The sequence below is a fragment of the Atractosteus spatula genome, chromosome 15 (genome assembly GCF_055471065.1).
Source record: "Atractosteus spatula isolate fAtrSpa1 chromosome 15, fAtrSpa1.hap1, whole genome shotgun sequence".
Lineage (NCBI taxonomy): Eukaryota > Metazoa > Chordata > Actinopteri > Semionotiformes > Lepisosteidae > Atractosteus > Atractosteus spatula.
The window spans coordinates 9,599,260-9,617,722 of NC_142720.1; the positions used below are offsets into that span (position 1 = coordinate 9,599,260).

The window sequence follows — 18,463 nt, forward strand, 5'->3', positions numbered from 1 at the left end:
CTGAGCCTAATGTCCCACTATGAGCAGAAGAGGTGAAGTGAGCGATTTCTTGATCAATTAAATTGAGAGGGAAATTGATGGAGACCAGATTTTATAACAGCAGTTAAATTTAGCCAGGCCACTGAGAGTCACTTTTTTTTTATAAGGAAGCAGGCTGTGATATTCTTTGGTGCGGAAGCCACATATTAATGCAAGTAGCTTTCAGTGTAATTCTTTTGTCATGTAATTTATTTTTGGTTATGATGGTGCCTTAGGTAGGGGCTACTGTGGAGGTGAAAACCCAAGATGGGACATACCAGGAAGCCATCATTAACAAATTAACAGATGCCAGCTGGTACACTGTTGGTAAGTGCTATCATCCCACTAGTAATACAGATTAAGCTTCAGTGGGTTTATGGCTTAACATGTAAGAAAAGAAAACCTCAACTAGCTCGTTAAATGAGCTTCCTACTCTGCTTTAGTTTAAATATGTAAACAGGATAAATTGTCCGTTTTGTGAGGTTGAGAAGAAATTGCAAGTGACCCTCAAGGGGGATTTTGAGCCACTTTGAAGGTTAAGTGATTTGGTATAACATACAAGAAAACTTTGTCTTTTATTGCGTGTAAAAACAAAAATGAGGGGCCTGGAGTGCAGGACTCTGACTGCGCCTGTGTTTCCCACAGTGTTTGATGACGGTGATGAAAAGACCCTTAGGCGCTCCTCGCTCTGCCTGAAAGGAGAGCGCCACTTCGCAGAGAGCGAGGTGAGTAGCCGCTGCCCGCTTCTTTTTTTTACCCCCGCCTTTCCTCCTGCTCGCCTTCCCCCGCCTGCTCTTTAGAAACGCAAGGCCTGCTCGAGAAGAGGCGACACAGCCTTCTGCTTGGCTCTGTTTTGATCAGGAAGCTTCCCTCCAGTGTCTGTGCAGCTTCAGTGCGCGGCCTGAGCCAAGAGCTTCAGTTCATTGTACCTTTTGCGTTTGTACAGATCCCACAGATGGGAAATTGTGTTGTTCAGCTTCACGTCCACAGGCGGCCTGGAGTTTAGCATTGCTGCCTCGCAGCGCTGGGGCTCCGGGTTCAATTCCTGGGCTGCTGTCTGTGTGGAGTTTGTATGCGTTTGTGTGGGTTCCCTTCGGGTGCTCTGGTGTCCTCCCACAGTACAGAGCCGTACTCGTTGCTGGGTGTGAGCGTGTGCGTGTTGGCATCTCTGTGTGCGCCAGGATTGACCAGCCTCCTGCTCAGGGTGTATCCTGTCTCGAGCCTGGTGTTTGCCAGGAGAGGCTCCCCTGCGACCCTGTTTTGGATAAAGCAGTTAGAAAAAGAGTGAAAGGACGATTCTTCACATCCTATCCAGCTACAAACTGTAAATAAACTCAACTCTTGTTGTGTTGGACTGCTGTTATTTTTAGAAAGTAAAGTGTGTTGTCTCAGACAGCTGCTTGCATGGAAGTAAGTTGGGACACCCTCAGGCACAGGCTGCAGCGCAGTGGACCAAAATAACCACATTCCAACTTATTGAGGCTCTGGCCTGTACATGGGGAAGCGTCTAGCAGTGAATCCAGTACAATAACTTTTTGTTGCTTATAAAAGGAATGTGAAGTCGAATATGAATACAAAGAAAGAGGTCACAGTTTACTGTACAGATGCTGTGTATGACTAATCCATTGTTTACTTGGCAGCTTATGTGGAGTTTCATAGTCTTCAGAAAAAAATAATACTATCTCCAGATTCGTGCAGAGAGGACCAGGGGCCACTTTTTCCGTTTCTTATGTCAGAGGTAGCAACCCTTGTTAACCTCCCCTCCCCCAAAGAAACTTTCAGAAACAGCTGGTGTACAGTACTTATATTTAAGTTAAAATCTGAAAATAAAGCCTTAACTCTGAAACCTTTTCTTATTTTACTTGAAGTTCATATTAAGAAAGCTGTTGTAGCAACCATAAAGACTAAGAAAACTGTGAGCAAGATTAAATTGCAAATTCAGCTGTCCCCATCTTCGTTCCAATATCAGCATCCATGCACATCCATCCAGGCAAGCAACCCCAGTCTTCCATTAATTTGAGATGTTCAGAGACAGCTGGCGCCATGTCTCTTCATTTACAGCTCACGTGTGCTTAAACACGGTTATTGGAGTTGTGTGGGATGGGAAGGGCAGTTTTGAACATGGCCAGGCCTTGTTACAAATGCAGAAGCAGGTCAAGGAAGTGGTAGAAGGATTACAAGCAGGACCTTTTTCTTTTTCTTTGTACACTATAGCAAAGCTGTTTTTTTCTTAAGTAAATTCGTTTATCGTTGGATGCCTTGGTCTAAAAATGCGAGTGTTGCTTTTGACAAATCGGAGTGTTCCGTGTTCTGAACAGTGATCCAGTAGTGTTCGGCTGCTGTCTGTGGGTGAAAGCTCTGTAGCTTGCTCTTCACTCTGACCAAAGCCCCAGACCTGGAAGAGTCTCGCGAAACCTCAGCAGTGCCTTTCAGAGAGGCCGCTCGGAGTATTAGATGCCTGGATGGAAGGAGTACAAGTTCTCTTGAGATGGAAGCTGTTCTGCAGTCTCTCGGGAGTGACGCAGGTTGTCGGTTGTGTGTGTTGCAGACTCTGGACCAGCTTCCCCTCACCAACCCTGAACACTTCGGAACCCCAGTCATCGGGAAGAAGAGCAACCGGGGAAGAAGATCCAACCATGTGTGAGTACTAGCTGACCCACCTCCTCTCCCACTGCCTGCTGAGCTCCAGGTTTTTCACCGAGAGTCTCACTGTAGCTTCATGGATCATTAGAGGGTGGAATGCCAGCTCCTTTCAGAACATGAGCAGACTTTCTTGGAAAGTAATGTCATTCTTTCATCCTTTGTACTGAAGCAGTCCTTTCACAGAGGGGGAGCCTAGTTTCGAAAGATTCTGGCATTTCAACTTCCCCGACATGGTCTGTGTCACACTCTGATGTTTCTTTTTTTAAAAAAACAAAAGTTTTGTTGTGCCATTTTATAATTGATTTCCAACGATGGCCTCGTTGAATGAAAATTAAAATAATTGGAAAGTCTGGTTAGCTTTGTAACTCATGGCATGAATCTTCTGTGTCTTAAATTGTGATGTGGACTCCCGATCCGTGTTTGCGGTATTTTTGATTAGCTCTAATAAGGGCATTGTAAAGCTTCAGAATGACCTCTTTTGACTTGTATTTCTTTTTTTATTGCTTCCGTGAATTGCGAGGATGCTGACAGTGATAAATCTACTACAGTGCCCAAATGAGGGTGCAGGCTCAGTCCGGTCACATGGCTCGCTGCATGAGCCTGGGAGGCTGTGTTAAATCATAAGCCGCAGTCAAGCTAGCCTGGTGTCTGCAGCTCCAGCAGCCCCAAGAAGAACCACAGAGATGCAACACTGTGAGGCACAGTGGTGACATCACCGAAAGCCTCTCTCCAGTTTTTACACCACAGAGGCCAACATTACCGCTTTCCCTTAGCGAGTGAATGAATGAGATCCCAATCCCACTTGAAGTGGCCAGCACATTGTTGGTGGTCCACTCTTGACATGATTGCTCAAATAAGAGCATTTTTGCGTTCGAAGCTGGGGAAAAACTAGTGAGTCTAAATGGCTAGATGGCAGTGATATTTCTAGTCAGCCCTGCAGGGATACAGCCCTGCAGGCTTAATAGGTAATGCAATATCTACAGCGTAAGGCCTGGAAGCTAGTTACTGGTTGTAATTAGGCCAATTAAACTGATATTTTATTCAGTTAGGCCATTCTGAGCTCATGCAGCGTTAAAAAACGGGATTCTGTGCTCCAGGAATTGGGAGTGTAGATCTCTTGGGTCGTGAACTGTGAAGGCCTCACGGCTTGAATACACAGACTCAGTGCTGGATTTCGTGAGTCTCGGAGGAAGCAGACATTACCATATAGGCTTTTTTAGTGTTGATTAGTCATGACTATTTGGCGCATACTTTCAGCGGTAGAGTGAAAAACTAGCTGCTCTCTGAAAGCATAAATCTGTGTCGCACAACCTTCATGTTAAAATCCGTGTTTGTCTTCTAACATCAACAGCTATTGCTCAGCATATCACTCGGGCAGCCCTTGGGGCTCTCGGTAAACAGCTGTACTTTTTGATTAAAACAATATAATGGAGGCCTCCTGGGTGCCTTCACCAGTCAAGGGTCTTGACCAAGCACAGGTTGAGCTCTGTGATCTCGGCTCGAGTCTGCGTCATGCTGGGAGCGCTGTGTCACAGCTGAGAGGTGCAGAGGATAGGGTAGCAGCCACCCAGGCCTCTCTGTGAAACACTGCCAGGTGTTTGCCAGAGCAGGGCGCTGTTGTCAGTGACATCATAAGGGGCGTGGCCTGGAAGTGGGTGGGTCAGAGGAGACCACACCCCCCCACCCCCACCCCCCTTTGTGTATAGGGGGTTTGAGATGGTGCACACAATTTTCTATGTGACAAAATGGGTAATTTTAATTATTTAAAAAAGCAAAAGATGGTTTTCACTAATAAGTCTGCAGGAAACAGGAGAAATATATCTTATTCAGTCACTGTAGTGCACCTGTTGCAAATTAAAGCGGCTTTGTGTTGGTATTTCAAACTTAATCATGCTCAATTGATGCAGATCGAAGACATGTAGATGGAGTGTCTATTGCATCTGTGTAATATTTTAGGGATATTTCCTTTTCTTTTTTCCTGCCGGGAGATGGATCGTTAAAGTCACTGCTTGCAGAGGATTTGATATTGGCAGTGTTTCTGTCCCAGATTTTGAAATTGTATCTTGAGATGTCAAAAAAAGGAGCCAGATGTTTGTTTTTTTGAATCCGTAGTGAAAATGAACCCTGCTTAGAATGCTTTTTGTACGTAACCCTGGGAATGGGAAAGGAAAATTTGTCTTGTTTCGTCACGGCAGTCTTTTTATCACCCGTAAAGGAGTTTGTGGGAAATTGTTTAATCATTGTTTGCAGTAGCTTTGTTCAGGCAAGTTCATTTAGAGAGTGTTGGAGGCTTTGTTTTGTTCTTTTGTGGCCTTAACGTGTGTGTAAAGCAGGGTGAAACACGCATGGATCTATAGGGAGAGGAGCTGAAATGGCACAGCTCGTCGCTTCGCGATACTGCGCTGAACAGAGCGTGCTCTGCCGGCGTGCAAGAGAGCTCAGCCTCGTTTTAATTGAAAAGGGCTGCAAGTCGTGTTCTGTATCAAATAAAAATGAAATCAGTGTGGTCATGCCCAGAGGAGTTTCCAATTCGGCATTATCCTCTCGTTTAATGAAAAATGAGAGCCGGGGCTGTGTCTAATGGATTGCAATGGGTGAAGACAAAGATAAGAGGCCTTAGGAATTGCAGTGCTGAGTCCCTGTGCCTCTCTCATCCTTTATTCTCACGTGTGGAGAAGAGAATTCACAGTCAGCTGTTTTCAAGGGTACGTAAATGTAGGAGAACAAGGGGGATGTTTTTTTTTTTTTAGGCAACATAGCATCACGGGAGAGAGGAGTAGCCACTGAGGACTAATACTTATCCCAGGAATTAGATATTATGGTTCATGGCACACAACTTCTTTTTTTCCCCATACAAGTGACTTTGTGTTGCAGCCCGGAGGAGGAGGAGACCTCATCTTCCAGCGAGGAGGAGGAGGGCGACGGCCGCGTCGGCGATGAGCTCCTGGGGAAAGTGGTTTGTGTGGAGTGCGCCGCAGCGGAGAAGAAGAAGGCCTCCTGGTACCCAGCGCTGGTCTGTCTTTATGGTCATTTTGCTGAGCCCTAATCTGTTACATTTGTCATCTGGCTGGAGCAGTATTTGTGTCTTTTTACAGTAGAGTTTGTGTTAGAAATGGGGCCTGCAGTGAGCTCTGACCACAGGTCTTCTGCAGAGCTGGGGAGGGGTGCGGTCCGTATAGAATCAGGCAAGCCTGTATTTTCTCGTCTTGCCAGTTAAAGTCTGGGAAGTTGCAAAGCAGTTAAGGCGTTTTCCCCTCTTTATACTGCCCGTAAGCTTTCTGTTGCTGCGTCCTCAAGGACTTGGGCTTGTTCTACCCGTGCTTGGTAGGGCAGGATGAAGAATGAAGAAGCGGAACAGAGATCAGTAATGAAGTCAAAGATAGAAGCTAAGATTACACCAGTGCTTTGTTTTGTCTGACAGTAACATGGATTTGGAGTTAATATATGTGCACTACCAGGATAAATCCCCATATGGATTTTTCTTTTTTCAAAAAATCAAGCTTCTCAAGATATTTTGCACCTATTACGCAGTCCTTAGGGATTCCTGTTATTCTGAAGTGCTGTGTGATGACCCAGATGTGGGTATTACTTTTAAAGCACATGTTGATTTAAATGGATTCCAGTGTCTTTTTTAATGCCATGTTTGCTAATCTGACCAAATAAAGGGAGCCATGTCTATATAGTGCCTCAGTCTTGCTCTCCTGTTTGTTTTGCGGTGTTGTTGATGTGCTGTTTCTGTGTTATGAGGGATATGGGTACTCACTAGCTCATTCATTTGCTTTCTGGAATAGCTTTCCTTCTCACCCTCCAAAAAAAGTATTTTTTTTAACTGATCACATCTTGTTTTTCTTTCTTCTGTTTTGTTTTTTTGGAAAAAGGTCATCTCCCCAGACTGCAGTGACGAGGTTGTGATGAAAAAGGACACCATTCTTGTTCGGTCCTTCAAGGACGGCAAATTGTGAGTTTCTTTTACGTGCCCAAGAAGTGCGCTGGCAGGGCTTTACATAATGTTTTACATTGGGCAGAGCTGGGAAATTTCAGAATCGGGAAAGGCTGTGAGAAACGGGATGACTGTTGAGGGGAAAAAAAACCAGAAGCGGTTGAACCGCTATGCCAGGAAAACATCGGAAATGAGTTTTAGAAAGGTTGCTGTGCTTCTCAGTTCAGCTGGTGAGGCGATGAATACTAAAGATTCATGTCCCTGGGCATAGGTCAGGTTACAGCAGTGATGCACGCCGCCGTTTTGCCTACTGCGGCGTCTTGAAAAGAACAGCAAGGGCTTGTTTTGTCGCGCCCCACTGTGGTCAGGGTCACAGCGGAGAAGACGGGAGTATTCAAAGAAGCCTTACGTGTTGCACCCTGACCCGAGGAGCTCAAACAAGACCGAATAACACCAGCCTACGCAACAGGGCACAGGACCCCTGCTCCTGCTTGCAGTGCTTATTGAGGTCTTTCCACAGCTTGAGCCACGTATCCTGGCATGTTCTCATGCCTGCGATTAACGTAGCACCACCTCTTGATTTTCCCGGGCCCTTTCTCCATGACAGGAGGCAGGTTAAATAGCGGATCTTTGGTTTTTTTTTTTTTTTCCACCTCGTATTCTCCGTTCATCAGTCTCCTCCACTGGCTGAATGGGGGGGGTGGGCCACAGTGACTTTCTTGTTAACGTGACGGCAGCCTGGAACACAGAGAGGTGTATCTGAAGCCCAGCTCCACGCTGGGCCTGCGTTTGTACCTCCGCTCGGCTGGGGAGGGGATGGCCGAGAGAAGGGACCTTGTGGAACATTGAAGCCGCAGTGCCTTTAATTGTCCATGCGGGGGGGGTGGGGGAGGGCCCTTAATTGGCAGTACAGGTCCACCTGGGATGCTGTGAGGATTAAAATTCCTGGTGCCACAGGAAGTGCAGTTTCCCTCCCCACGCATTCTGAATGGGGGGCTGGGAGGGGAATCCCACAGGTGTCGCGAAATAAATAAACCCTCCACCCCCGTGGAGATGTTCTCCTGGCGGTGTTCTTCCCCTGAAGTGCGGCGTCGCAGTCCGTGTGTTCTGTAATGAGCTGCCCCTCTGGAGGCAGAATGGCTCCTCGCTGGCCTGTAGGCAGGATTCCTCCCCCTCCGCTGTCACAGATTGAAATTTGTGCTAATCTGTTCTGCAGCTCTAAAAATAATTTGGTGATACAAGGAGGGTTTAATGAGTTTAGCTTTAATTCCAGATTAAACCTTGTGGCTGTATCGTCCGTAAAGTTCCAGTTTCTTTGAGTTGTCTACGTTTTCGGCAGTTAATTGCTCAGATTGATTAATCCATGGTGTGATTAAAATGCTAAAATAGCAGAGCTGGAGGTGTTCCATTGCAAGTGTCCCACGGATTAGTTAAATTGACAGAGCTCTCTATTTTAGTCAGAGCTGACTAAGACGCATCATTACAATATGAATAACATATTCCGTGATATTCTTAATGTGTGTGGTTAGAACATATTTGGAATGGTTTTTAAAATGAAAACCTGCATGATGTTATGCATTTAGTGCATAATGCACAGTACTGTTGCTCAAAGTTCCCGGGTGATGATGAAGTTTTTATTACAGTAAATAAAGATGCTTGTCAGCTGGTCTCTTTATCCTGCTACTGTATCTTACTTAATTTGTTGTACATCTTCTCTGTGGAAATTGTCACTCTATCACTTACAGCCCGAGATGAATCCAACTGATTTTGTATCTGTGCTGCAGAGAAACGAGCAAAAAAAAAAAAGAACAATTCTGGGCCAAACTTTTAAAGAATGTGGGAAGTGAAGTTTGACGTGCACAGAATACTTGCAGGCTGTCTTGAGGCGGTGTAGGGTTCTGTTCGAGCCCAGTTTGTTTTCTTAGCTTGGGAAGAACAAAAGAGTGTTCAAACCCCGTTTAGTTCTGAAACCTCTCCTAACGATTTAATCCCAGAGGCAGTTGAAATGCAATCTCGGTATCCCGTGTGCAAGTCAAGCTGGTCTTCACTGCGCATACAGGGAAGCTGTGCAGCTGTGCTGCAGGTCTTCAGTGGGGTTCGAGTGCTGATCGCCAGCTCTGTGTGTCTCTTGCAGCCATGCTGTTTTACGGAAGGACGTCAGAGAAATGAGCTGTGAATCAGCCCCAAAACCAGAGGCAGGGATGAAGCCAGGTAAGACTGGGTTTGTTTTGAGTAAAAATCGGAATTCCGACTCCTGCCTCGCTGAACGGAGGCGAACCGTTGTTCCTGGGGCAGCTCTGACCTTTCCAGTTCAGCTGGAAGAGTGTCTTATCGAACTCCAGGGCTTCCCTGCTCTCTTTGGGGGATGAATTGAGGATAAGAGATTATCTGCAGTGTTTTAATTGGCTTCTGTACTGTAATAAGCATATTTCCTCATCTCAAAAAGATTTATTACTTCAAAGGTTAAGATGGTGGGGGGGGGGGATAAAAATAGAATATAGGGGGAAAGATTTTATAGACCAGGAGTGACTTATTTTTGCTTTTTAGCCAGCTGTGTTTTTGCCTTCTCTTTAAGAATTCCCCAGTTTTAGTGACGCCAAATGCACACCTAAAGAGATCTGGGGGATCCATTGGCGGTGGGGAAAAAAACCTTCCGTTACTTTGTTTCCTTTTTTACGACCCCCTGCTAAGATTCTGAATGTTTATTGCCATTGTGTTGTTTCCAGGAATCCCTTTAGCCGTTAGCTCTGCATTTTCCCAATTGTATCCCTTTTAATTTCTCGTTCTAACTGCACCGTTTCGCCACCATAAGGAGCCACAGATGATGACATGGTAGAAACACATGCCTCCCATCTTCTTCAAAAGCTGTAATGGAAAATGTTTGCAGGTTTTGTTTGGGGAAAAGGAGGAGCCGTTTTGGCCCATGGTTTCTCTGGAGTTGGACCAATTTGTAAATGTTTTGCAGCACAGTCGCTTTGGACTTTTCTTGCATTGTGAATTTATTTTGAACAATAAAATGACTAATAAAACTGTAGAACTGGAAGAAAAGAAATGGCGATTAGGAATAAAAATGTAAGATTTGTCGCTTTTTGTGTAGTGGAGAAGTATTTTATCAGGCCATTTAAAGCTCTGTTATAGCTACAAGACACGCCTGCCCTCTCAGGCAATACAGCGACGAGGAAACTTTTTTAAAAGAAGGAAGTTTGTGGAGCGTTGATAATCTCTGACTGTCCTGTTTCTCTGCGTTGCTGCATGGTGTGGGTTTGTTTCATCACAGCTTGCTGCCAGAATTGTTTTACTTCACTTGGAATCCTTTTAAAGAAACGCAGAGCTGTCCTGAGGGAGTTTCTTTTTTTTGCTGTTTAAAAAAAAAAACACCTTCAGTTTGGAGGCTAAGATACAGAGTTGCAAGCCACCAAGATTTTGTCTCTGCTTGTCTGCTATGTAGGACATGCGATGCATAACCGAATGTTTAAGTGAGAACAGTGGGCTATATTCTGCTGTTTTTTTCTGTGTTCGGCCAGGTAAATCAATTGAGGTTCTCGGATACAATGATGTGCTGGAAATGTGTTCATACAGCAGGATGTTAACTAGAGCTGTTTAAGCAAAGCGCTTTGCTGGAGGGTACAGCAGCAGTGTCCGGTGCTGGGATTTGAAACCACAGCTCTGGTTACTCTTCTTTTATCGCGACACGTCTGAATAGACTTGATCTGACAGTCTGTATCAGCTAAGGACTGTGTTATGTTACATGTAATTTTATAATTGATAAAAATAATTGTGATCCTAGTGCTGGTCCTAGCACTGAGACAGGCCAGATTCCCAGCTGCTCTGTGTCAAGAGCCTGTGTCCGTGCGGTTGCTCGGCTCCTGGTGCCGTAGCTTTCTGGTCTTCCAGTGCTTCTGTGACGCTCACGAGAGCCCTGTGGCCTCTGTTTCTCAGCGCTGGACGGGGCGCTCGAGTTTCTGCGCCGCGGGGTGGTCCCGGCTAGCTGGAGGACAGAGCTGAAGGAGGAGAGCTCGAGTGGTGAGGAGCAGGAGGAGGAGGAGGAGGAGCAAGAGGATGATGGGAGCAGCGAGGAAGAGGAGGCAAGTTGTCATGCGGATCTCTCCCGGGACTGTAGTTTGGACTCTTGGTGGAAAAGGCAAATGCTTTGTCCCCCCCTTTCTGCTGCTTTTATCTCCTAAGGCTCTACAGCTTGTAGGGTTTTTTTTCCTCATGTGAATGTGTGTAAAATAGAATTGCCTAATTGCTTGGGGGGAAAAAGGGGAAAATTCCCCCATAATTGCAGTACCACTTTTTTAACTTTTAAACTGCGTACTTGATGACCAGCTCCTTTTGAGAGAATAATATATTTCTTGGTGTTGAAAATCAAGTTGGACATGTTTTTGTTTCCCTTGCTGCACATTAACATTAAAATTGCTTTAAAAGGTGTTTGCTTTCGATTAACTAGATTGTTTAATTTAGACTAAATGAGCAGAGAGTAATTTGTGAACTGTAGCGCTCTTGAGACATTAGCTAATGAGCGGGCAAAATCCTTTCTCTGGCATAATCAAATCTGGTGCTAAAGTGTTATTTACCTTCCCTTTTTTAATGGCTGCCGTGTGTAATGTAGGATCTGGCCATATTGCTTTCGCTAGGGAAAATGATATATCACACACCTGCTCTGACTGCAGAGGCTTTTTATTTTTTTTTTAATTAGGTAAACCAATTAGCAAGCTGCTGCAATTAATGATTTTCACTACTCAAAATCCTTTTAGCCACAGGGGCTAGGTTGTGTATTTTTATCTTTGTGGCCTAAACAGTTCCACAGCTGCGAATTGGGACTGGTACTTTCAAGACTGCCCTCTTGTTATATTCTCCTGTCGGGGCTGTTGCCAGATTTCTTCAGATTTGTTGCGTGCTGTGTTGTAATGGGGTCTCTCAGAGGTCGCTGGCAGTACCTGCGGCACCCTGGCTTAACCTCGTGGAGCGAGGCAGGCAGCAAACCCTGTTCCCTCCTGTTCATGTCAAGTATGACCTCATCCCTTCCCAGCGCATTTACTTGGCCACGTGTTGGGAAATGACTCGCTTTTAAATGTCATGCTCATCACTGTAAAGTGATCGCCTTGCTTGGGCTTTGCAATGCTGCAGACATAAAATGCACTGTAATGCAGCACAGTCTCTGCTTCATCTTTGTGGCTCACGAGGGGAAGACTGAGTAGTGACTCACTATTATTGCTTTTGGGTTTAAAATTTTGCGTGTGAGAATCCACACTGTTGATGGGAAAACCAGTGACGTTTAACACTGAATGAGTTTTTTCTCCCTCTAGGAGGAAGTGGAGCCCTTTCCTGAAGAGAGGGACAGCTTCCTACAGCAGCTGTACAAGTTCATGGAGGACAGAGGTGAAACTCCTATTGGGACAGTGGCAAACAAATGCATCAACGCAGCCTGCAGCCCTTGGGGGAATAGTGTGGTTGTAGTTTTAAACAAGTGAAGTGATTTTGAGGAGAAACATGCCAGGTTTGGAAACTGAGGGTCGGGTCACCACTTTATCCTTTTTTTGTGGTAATCGTGAACTTAAAGTAACGTGTGGCTCCCGGACGGAATTTAATAGCAGTCAGAGGTTTCTACTGAAGAAAGTAAGTTGGGGGTGAGGCTGATGTAGACATATTAAGGTGAAGTGGTTAGAAATGGGTAAGAACAACTGGCAACTAGGATCTTTTTTTTTTTACTGCAGGTACTCCAATTAACAAGAGACCAGTTCTGGGCTACAGAAACCTCAACCTCTTCAAACTTTACAGATTGGTGCACCGACTGGGAGGGTTTGATAACGTGAGTTATTCTGGTTTTTGTGCTTGACCAAAACTGTGAAGAAGATACAGAAGTACTGTTCGTTCAATCTCAGAAAGCATGACCCTAAATACTCACAGTAATGCCCATGAAACCTGTTATTTCCAAGGAAGAATGATAGAATATTTGGCAGTGTGGTGTAGATGTACTGCAGTGTTCAGGCTGATTTGCACAGCAGTCAAGACTTCCGGGTCTGCGAGTCTAAAAGCGGTTCTTTGTTTCTCCTGCGCAGATTGACAGCGGCTCCGTGTGGAAGCAGGTCTACCAGGATCTGGGTATCCCGGTGCTCAACTCTGCAGCTGGATATAACGTCAAATGTGCCTACAGGAAGTACGTGCCACCTGGGGCTTCCCTTTTAGATAGTGTCTGCTGCAGTTCATTGTGCTTTTCCTAGCCCCCAGGGCTCTGTCGAGTTCAGTTCAGTTCATTTGTCATAAGCACAGGAGCAATGAAATGCTTATTTGCATGTATGCGCTGATACAAAGACATTAAGGAATCGCCAAAACATAAACACAGAACAGCAACAACAACAAGTTGAATAACATACAATTTTAGAAAAGCAAGTCAGACAAGCAGTGTAAGAAGAGAAAAGAAACACATCAGTGTGAGTAGTAATGTAGGTGCAGTAATGCAGGTGAGTTTTGTCGTAGTGCTTGTCATAAATAATTGCTGGAAAAGCAGACAAAAAGCCCACAACACAAGATGTACAGACGAGGGGCAACAAGCAAATTGTCGCCGCTCTTCAGCCCCATGTTGGTTTGACTCCTTTAGCCACCAGTCCTCTGCTTGCGGCTCGCAGTGGTGCAGGAGCTCCTGGTGCTCTGAGAGAGGGTAGTCATTAGCAGCGTGAGGAGCTCCCTTTCCCCCTGGATCTTGCTCACACGTTTTGTGCGCCTGCCGGCTGGGTGCCTTGCAGCACAGGCGCCAGCTGTTCCAAGTGCCCAATCGCAGCCCCTAGACCTCGTCACCTTCCAAATCCTTCGCAGTGCAGTGCTCAGGTTGGGCTTCTCCAGTGCTGGTGACTATTGAGAAGCGTGCCTTTGTTTTTTTGGTAAAAATAAAGTTATTGATTTAATATGGGAGACTAATTACCCATGGTCTGAATTAATTAGCCAGTTGTAAACATACTACTGAAGACCACTAACCATTGAATCTAAACTTGACTATGTTAAGCCTTAAAGGCTCAGAGAGAGGCTAAATGGACATTTGATTTCCTCATATCATAGTTCACGGCACAGGTGAACAGATTTTATGACGTGAGGTCGGAGGCTGATGTTCTTGCGGTTTGCAGTAACCTACAGCTTTATATGAAAAGAACAAATAAACTTAATTGGTCTCTTGGTTCCAGATACCTTTATGGGTTTGAGGAGTACTGCAAGTCGACTGGCATTGCGTTCCAGATGGCCCTGCCCCAGAAACAGGCGGAGAAGCCATGCCTCGAACCCGGGGGCAAGGCAGGCAGCCCTGTCGCACACCCCGTGGCCCCCAGCGCGGGGACCCAAGCCGAGCCGCTGGAGGACGAGGAGGAGGAGCAGGAGGAGGAGGAAGAGCTTCGAGCAGAGTGCGAGCGGCGCGATGGAGACGCGCACTCAGCTGTGAGCAGGGTAACTTCCTTCGGTCTCATGCCTTCCTCACGTGCGAGCCAGACGACAAGTGGAATGATTTTCAATGTTTGGTTTGCTAGGTAGACTTTATTGATGCCGTGGAGGGTTTTGATGGATTAAGTCTTCGTAGTCTCCTCTATTACAGACTTAAAAGGCTGCCTTAGTTACAGTTGACATGTTCTCTCCGTTCTGTGTCGAGAACGCAAAACTGGAGTATAGGGACATCTGTGCATTCAAGATAAAACAGTCCTGTAGGATGAAGCTACTCAGGCACTTGCTGGGTGTGGCTGTGATGATCCCCTTCTGACTGCAGGTGAGGTGACAGCAGTGTCCCTTTCCATCCACAGGTGGACAAGATGTCAGACCAGGGCCTGCTGGGCAGCAAAGAGCTAGAAACTGGAGCCCTGAAGACCGAAGCAGCAGAAGAAGAGAAACGGGAGGAGGAGGAGGAGGATGAAGAGGGGGAGGTAGTTGAGCCCCCACAGACGGACAACGTGAAAAATGAGCCCTATGAGGAGCTGGAAGATAAGGACAAGTCAGGGTAGGTTGTGATGTCAGTCGCAGAGGCCTCAGCTAGGGGAATCAGCTCTGTCCTGTGAAGTAGTTTGCAAATGCGATACTTGTACACTCGGTGATTTTAAAAAAATCTTTGCATACAATTTAATGCTTTTAGAGTTGTTTTGGACAGTCTAATTACTTTGCAAGTCTCCAGAAATTCATACAATCTGGGTTGTCTGCATATGCAATTTATTATGTCTACGTTATGTATTCATTTAAATGCATTAACATTTTCTGGAATTGTATAGCCCATTGAAGTGTTGATCTGTTGCCATGATGCAGTAGGATGCTGTGGTTATAGCGGGATTGTACTGAGAAATAAGTCACTAGTTTCCCAATATAACTTTTACTTTTAGCTGGGCTAGAAGCTGTCTTGTTGAGTCAGCTGCAGTAATTTGCTTTTTCAGCTTCGGAATTTCACCTTTGCACATTTGCTTGGGTATTTATAAGGTAAACCTTTCGGCGTTGGAGTGATTTACCTAGTTCAGAGTGAAAATCATGTGGGGATTCCACTCGTCTGAGGTTGTGTCAGCAGATCCTTCCTATTTGACAGGCACTCGTGTGCTCAGTCAGTGGTGCCAAGTAGTCAAACAGGCGACTGGGTTGCTTCCTTCTATCTGCTTATTGAACATGGTAGCACTGCCTTTCCCACAGACCCTGTCCAGCTTTGCTCAGGGCCTCCCTGCTTTCTCGTGAAGGGGAGCAGTGAATTAAGCGCTTTTAGCCCCCATTTAGGATTGACAGATCCGTTTTCATGGGCTGAAGCGACCAGCGTGTGAGCTCTGTCGTGCGGGTGGAGTCGGTAGACATTTCAGCCTCGGCAGGTGAACTGAATTCACACGGTGCTGTGCGCTGCGGATTGAGGCCTCAATCGTGCTGATCCCCGAAAGAGCCTCGTGCCAGCGCGGTGCGCTGGCGTTGCAGTCCCAGTTTGACTTCTGTTATCGAAGGACGCAGGTGGCAAGTGTTTGACATTGTGGAGCTCAGCCAAGTGCTGCAGCATCTCGGCTGAGACGGGGGTGGGGGGGTGTCTGCGTGGCGCAGTTCTGGTGTTGAGTGTTTTCATGTGGGAATCGGCTAGGCCGCGATATCCAGTTAGTGTATCCTCTCATTAAAAGGAGGATTGGAATGTGCCGCAGCCAGCTCCTGATGCACTTCAGAGCGTGTTTTTCATCGGGCTCCTACACACTGTGTATTCAGACGCAGTCAACCGGAGGTCTGTGTGGGCAGTCGTATGAGCATCAAGAAAACCTCTTGCACAGCTTCGAAGAGTCATGGCTCTAGTCTTTAGTCCCTTCTATGAATCGGGGCTGTGTTCTTTAACGGTTACCTTTACTGCAGCCCTTTGAACCCGAGAGGAGCTTGCTTTGTTTTAAACGCCCTCTCCAGAGCAGGTCAGTGTTTCTGTGCTGGGGGGATGGACGCTTTTATTCGATGCAGTTGTTAACGTCCTTCATTTGTACAGCAGCAATTAAACGCTGAGCAGCAGGTTACTGCCTGAAACTTGCCTCCCACCCCCAGAAGCCTGATCTGTGATGTGGCTGTGGAGGTGCTTTTTTTTTTACCCCATGTTTGACTGCATGAACTTGTAGAAGCTTTCAAGAGCCTCAACATATAGAAATGTCCTGAGAGAAAACCGGCTAGGGTGGGCTGAGTGTTTTCCTGCAAGACCTTTTCCACTGTTTAGGATTTTTAATGTAGAACAACATTGAACAGGAGAATTTTTTAATGAAGAGGAGAACAGCATTTTACCTCAAATGCTGGAGCAGAGGGGGGGAGTACAGGTGTAGGTGACATTCCTAATGACCGAAACTGTCCCAGAGAAGCAGTATCAGGGGGCTCTGGTTTCACCTAGGCTGGTAGCTGGTGTGTCGGAGGGTGAGGGAATGCTACTCTCTTTCAGTGACGAGAGCAGTAAGGAGAGGGAAGGGGAGGAGTTTGAGTGCTACCCTCCTGGGATGAAGGTGCAGGTGCGGTATGGCCGAGGCCGCAATCAGAAGATGTACGAGGCCACAGTGAAGGAGTCCGACCTGGATGGGGGAGAGGTGCTGTACCTGGTGCACTACTGTGGCTGGAACGTCAGGTAAGGCAGAAGCCTGCCCTTCTCCGAGTCTGGATTACCTTGACCTGGGCAATCCCATGCTTGCTTTGTGTTGGGGAAAAGTTCCTTTTAGTCTCAGCAGTGAAGCTGTAAAGTGTATTTCTGCTGCTCTTGCCACCTAGTGGCAACACTACGAACACAGCAGAATAAAGGTGACAAATGAGAGGCCATTCAGTTTGCTCATTAGATTGTTAGTTTATTGATCCAAGGATCTTGTCCAGCTGATTCTCTAGGGTCCACAGCAATCTCTTTCAACAACATTATTGGGCATTTTATTTCCAGACCCACGTAACCCTTAGGGTAAAGAAGTCCTGAGAGCAGGACCGAAACCTGTTCCCAGTCCTGATTTCTCATTAGCTGAATGTTTTTCATGTTATTTGATCATTTTACCAAAGAAATCTTTGTCCTGCTAGTTTTCCTGACAATTTCTTGGCCCTTCTAGTTGCACTTGTCCTCCCCTCCCTCCCAAGCTGTTTTGTAATAATTTTTATTTTGCTGTACAGGTTGCACCTGTTGCGCCGAGATGCAGGCTGTGTGAGAGTGTTCGCGCTTCATGTTCTGTTTTAGAGCTCGGCTGGCCCGATGTAAACGCGTGTCTATTTGTCTCGCGCTCTTGGTTGCTCTCAGGTACGACGAGTGGATAAAGGCGGACAAGATTGTGCGGCCGGCGGATAAGAACGTGCCGAAAATAAAGCACCGTAAAAAAATAAAGGTAGGTGGGCTGCCTTGCTATCTTACGGATGAGGTCAAAGCTGCTTTAAATTGGTGCTTGAAAGCACCAGGGTTGAAGACCCTTCCATCATTTAACCATGGCCTACGCCAAAATGAAGCTAAAGAAACCGTTTCTGAAAGGAGGGATTCAATACAAGGGATGTGTATACAAGAGCTTTGACTGTTTAATGGTGCGCACTGATTAAGGTTTCTTTCCATAAAGCTAAAATATACTTTCCTGCCACTGTCGAATTGTTGCAGCTCCATTGTTTCTGATATAAAAACCAACACGCCTTGTCTGATAGACTCGGGCGCTGTGAGGGTGTTCCCAGATAGTGTGATAAATCAGTGAAAGTCCACTTTCCAAGCCGTCTGTTTTACTTGATACCCGTTTGTCAGATGATGATCTTTACATCCAGCTCCGTTCAGTGTTTTGCTTTTGCTGACTTTAGAACTTGCATCCGATAGATCATCCACTAGGAGAAAATACCTCGATCCACTTATTTTGGTTGCTTCTTATGTCACACTGCATGTTTCCCCAATCTTGCTGAATGTTGGGGTCTGATTGCCCTAAATATGTTGCCATTTCCCCTCCACCCCCACCCCTTGTGTGTCATTTCAAAGAACAAAATGGAACGAGAGAAAGACAAGACCGAGAGGCCGGACAGAGAAGACCTGTCTCCAGTGAGATACGGCCGCGTCCGCCGATCCTCCAAGTCCTCCGTGAACAGCACGCCGTCCGACAGCTTCTCAAAGCTGGAGAGCAGCGACGCCAAAGGGGCTGACCAGTCGCCAGTCAAGCCCATCGAAATTACATCTATTCTGAATGGGCTCCAAGGTGATGACGCAACATTCAATCTTCATTATATTTAGAGTTCTCTAATATGGATTGGAAAACAGTTTAATTTCCAATTTTGTGGTGTAGAACACAAATGTTGCATGCCAGGCCAGTAAAAAAGGTTTTTCCGAACCTAAGAATGGTTCACAAACAAGAAGAGAACATTTGGGCCCATTTGGTAGTTAGCAGCTAATAGATCTGAGGATGATCCAGCTGCTTC

The 18,463-nt window shown here is 46.1% G+C and overlaps 1 protein-coding gene across 3 annotated transcripts in view; it reads left to right on the forward strand.

The window, feature by feature from the left end:
- The window catches only part of arid4b (AT-rich interaction domain 4B), a 51,578-nt gene that overhangs the window by 25,045 nt on the left and 8,070 nt on the right, over positions 1-18,463 (forward strand). The window contains exons 5-19 of one of the 3 annotated variants that reach the window (XM_088934142.1): positions 255-345; positions 664-743; positions 2,567-2,658; positions 5,536-5,674; positions 6,540-6,619; positions 8,736-8,812; positions 10,541-10,686; positions 11,911-11,983; positions 12,319-12,413; positions 12,664-12,761; positions 13,780-14,035; positions 14,383-14,576; positions 16,497-16,676; positions 17,322-17,406; positions 18,030-18,243. In XM_088934142.1, the coding sequence (XP_088790268.1) occupies positions 255-345; positions 664-743; positions 2,567-2,658; positions 5,536-5,674; positions 6,540-6,619; positions 8,736-8,812; positions 10,541-10,686; positions 11,911-11,983; positions 12,319-12,413; positions 12,664-12,761; positions 13,780-14,035; positions 14,383-14,576; positions 16,497-16,676; positions 17,322-17,406; positions 18,030-18,243 (1,900 nt within the window). The remainder of the gene's footprint in view (positions 1-254; positions 346-663; positions 744-2,566; positions 2,659-5,535; positions 5,675-6,539; positions 6,620-8,735; positions 8,813-10,540; positions 10,687-11,910; positions 11,984-12,318; positions 12,414-12,663; positions 12,762-13,779; positions 14,036-14,382; positions 14,577-16,496; positions 16,677-17,321; positions 17,407-18,029; positions 18,244-18,463) is intronic. The other 2 variants (XM_088934143.1, XM_088934145.1) reach the window with 2 other exon arrangements.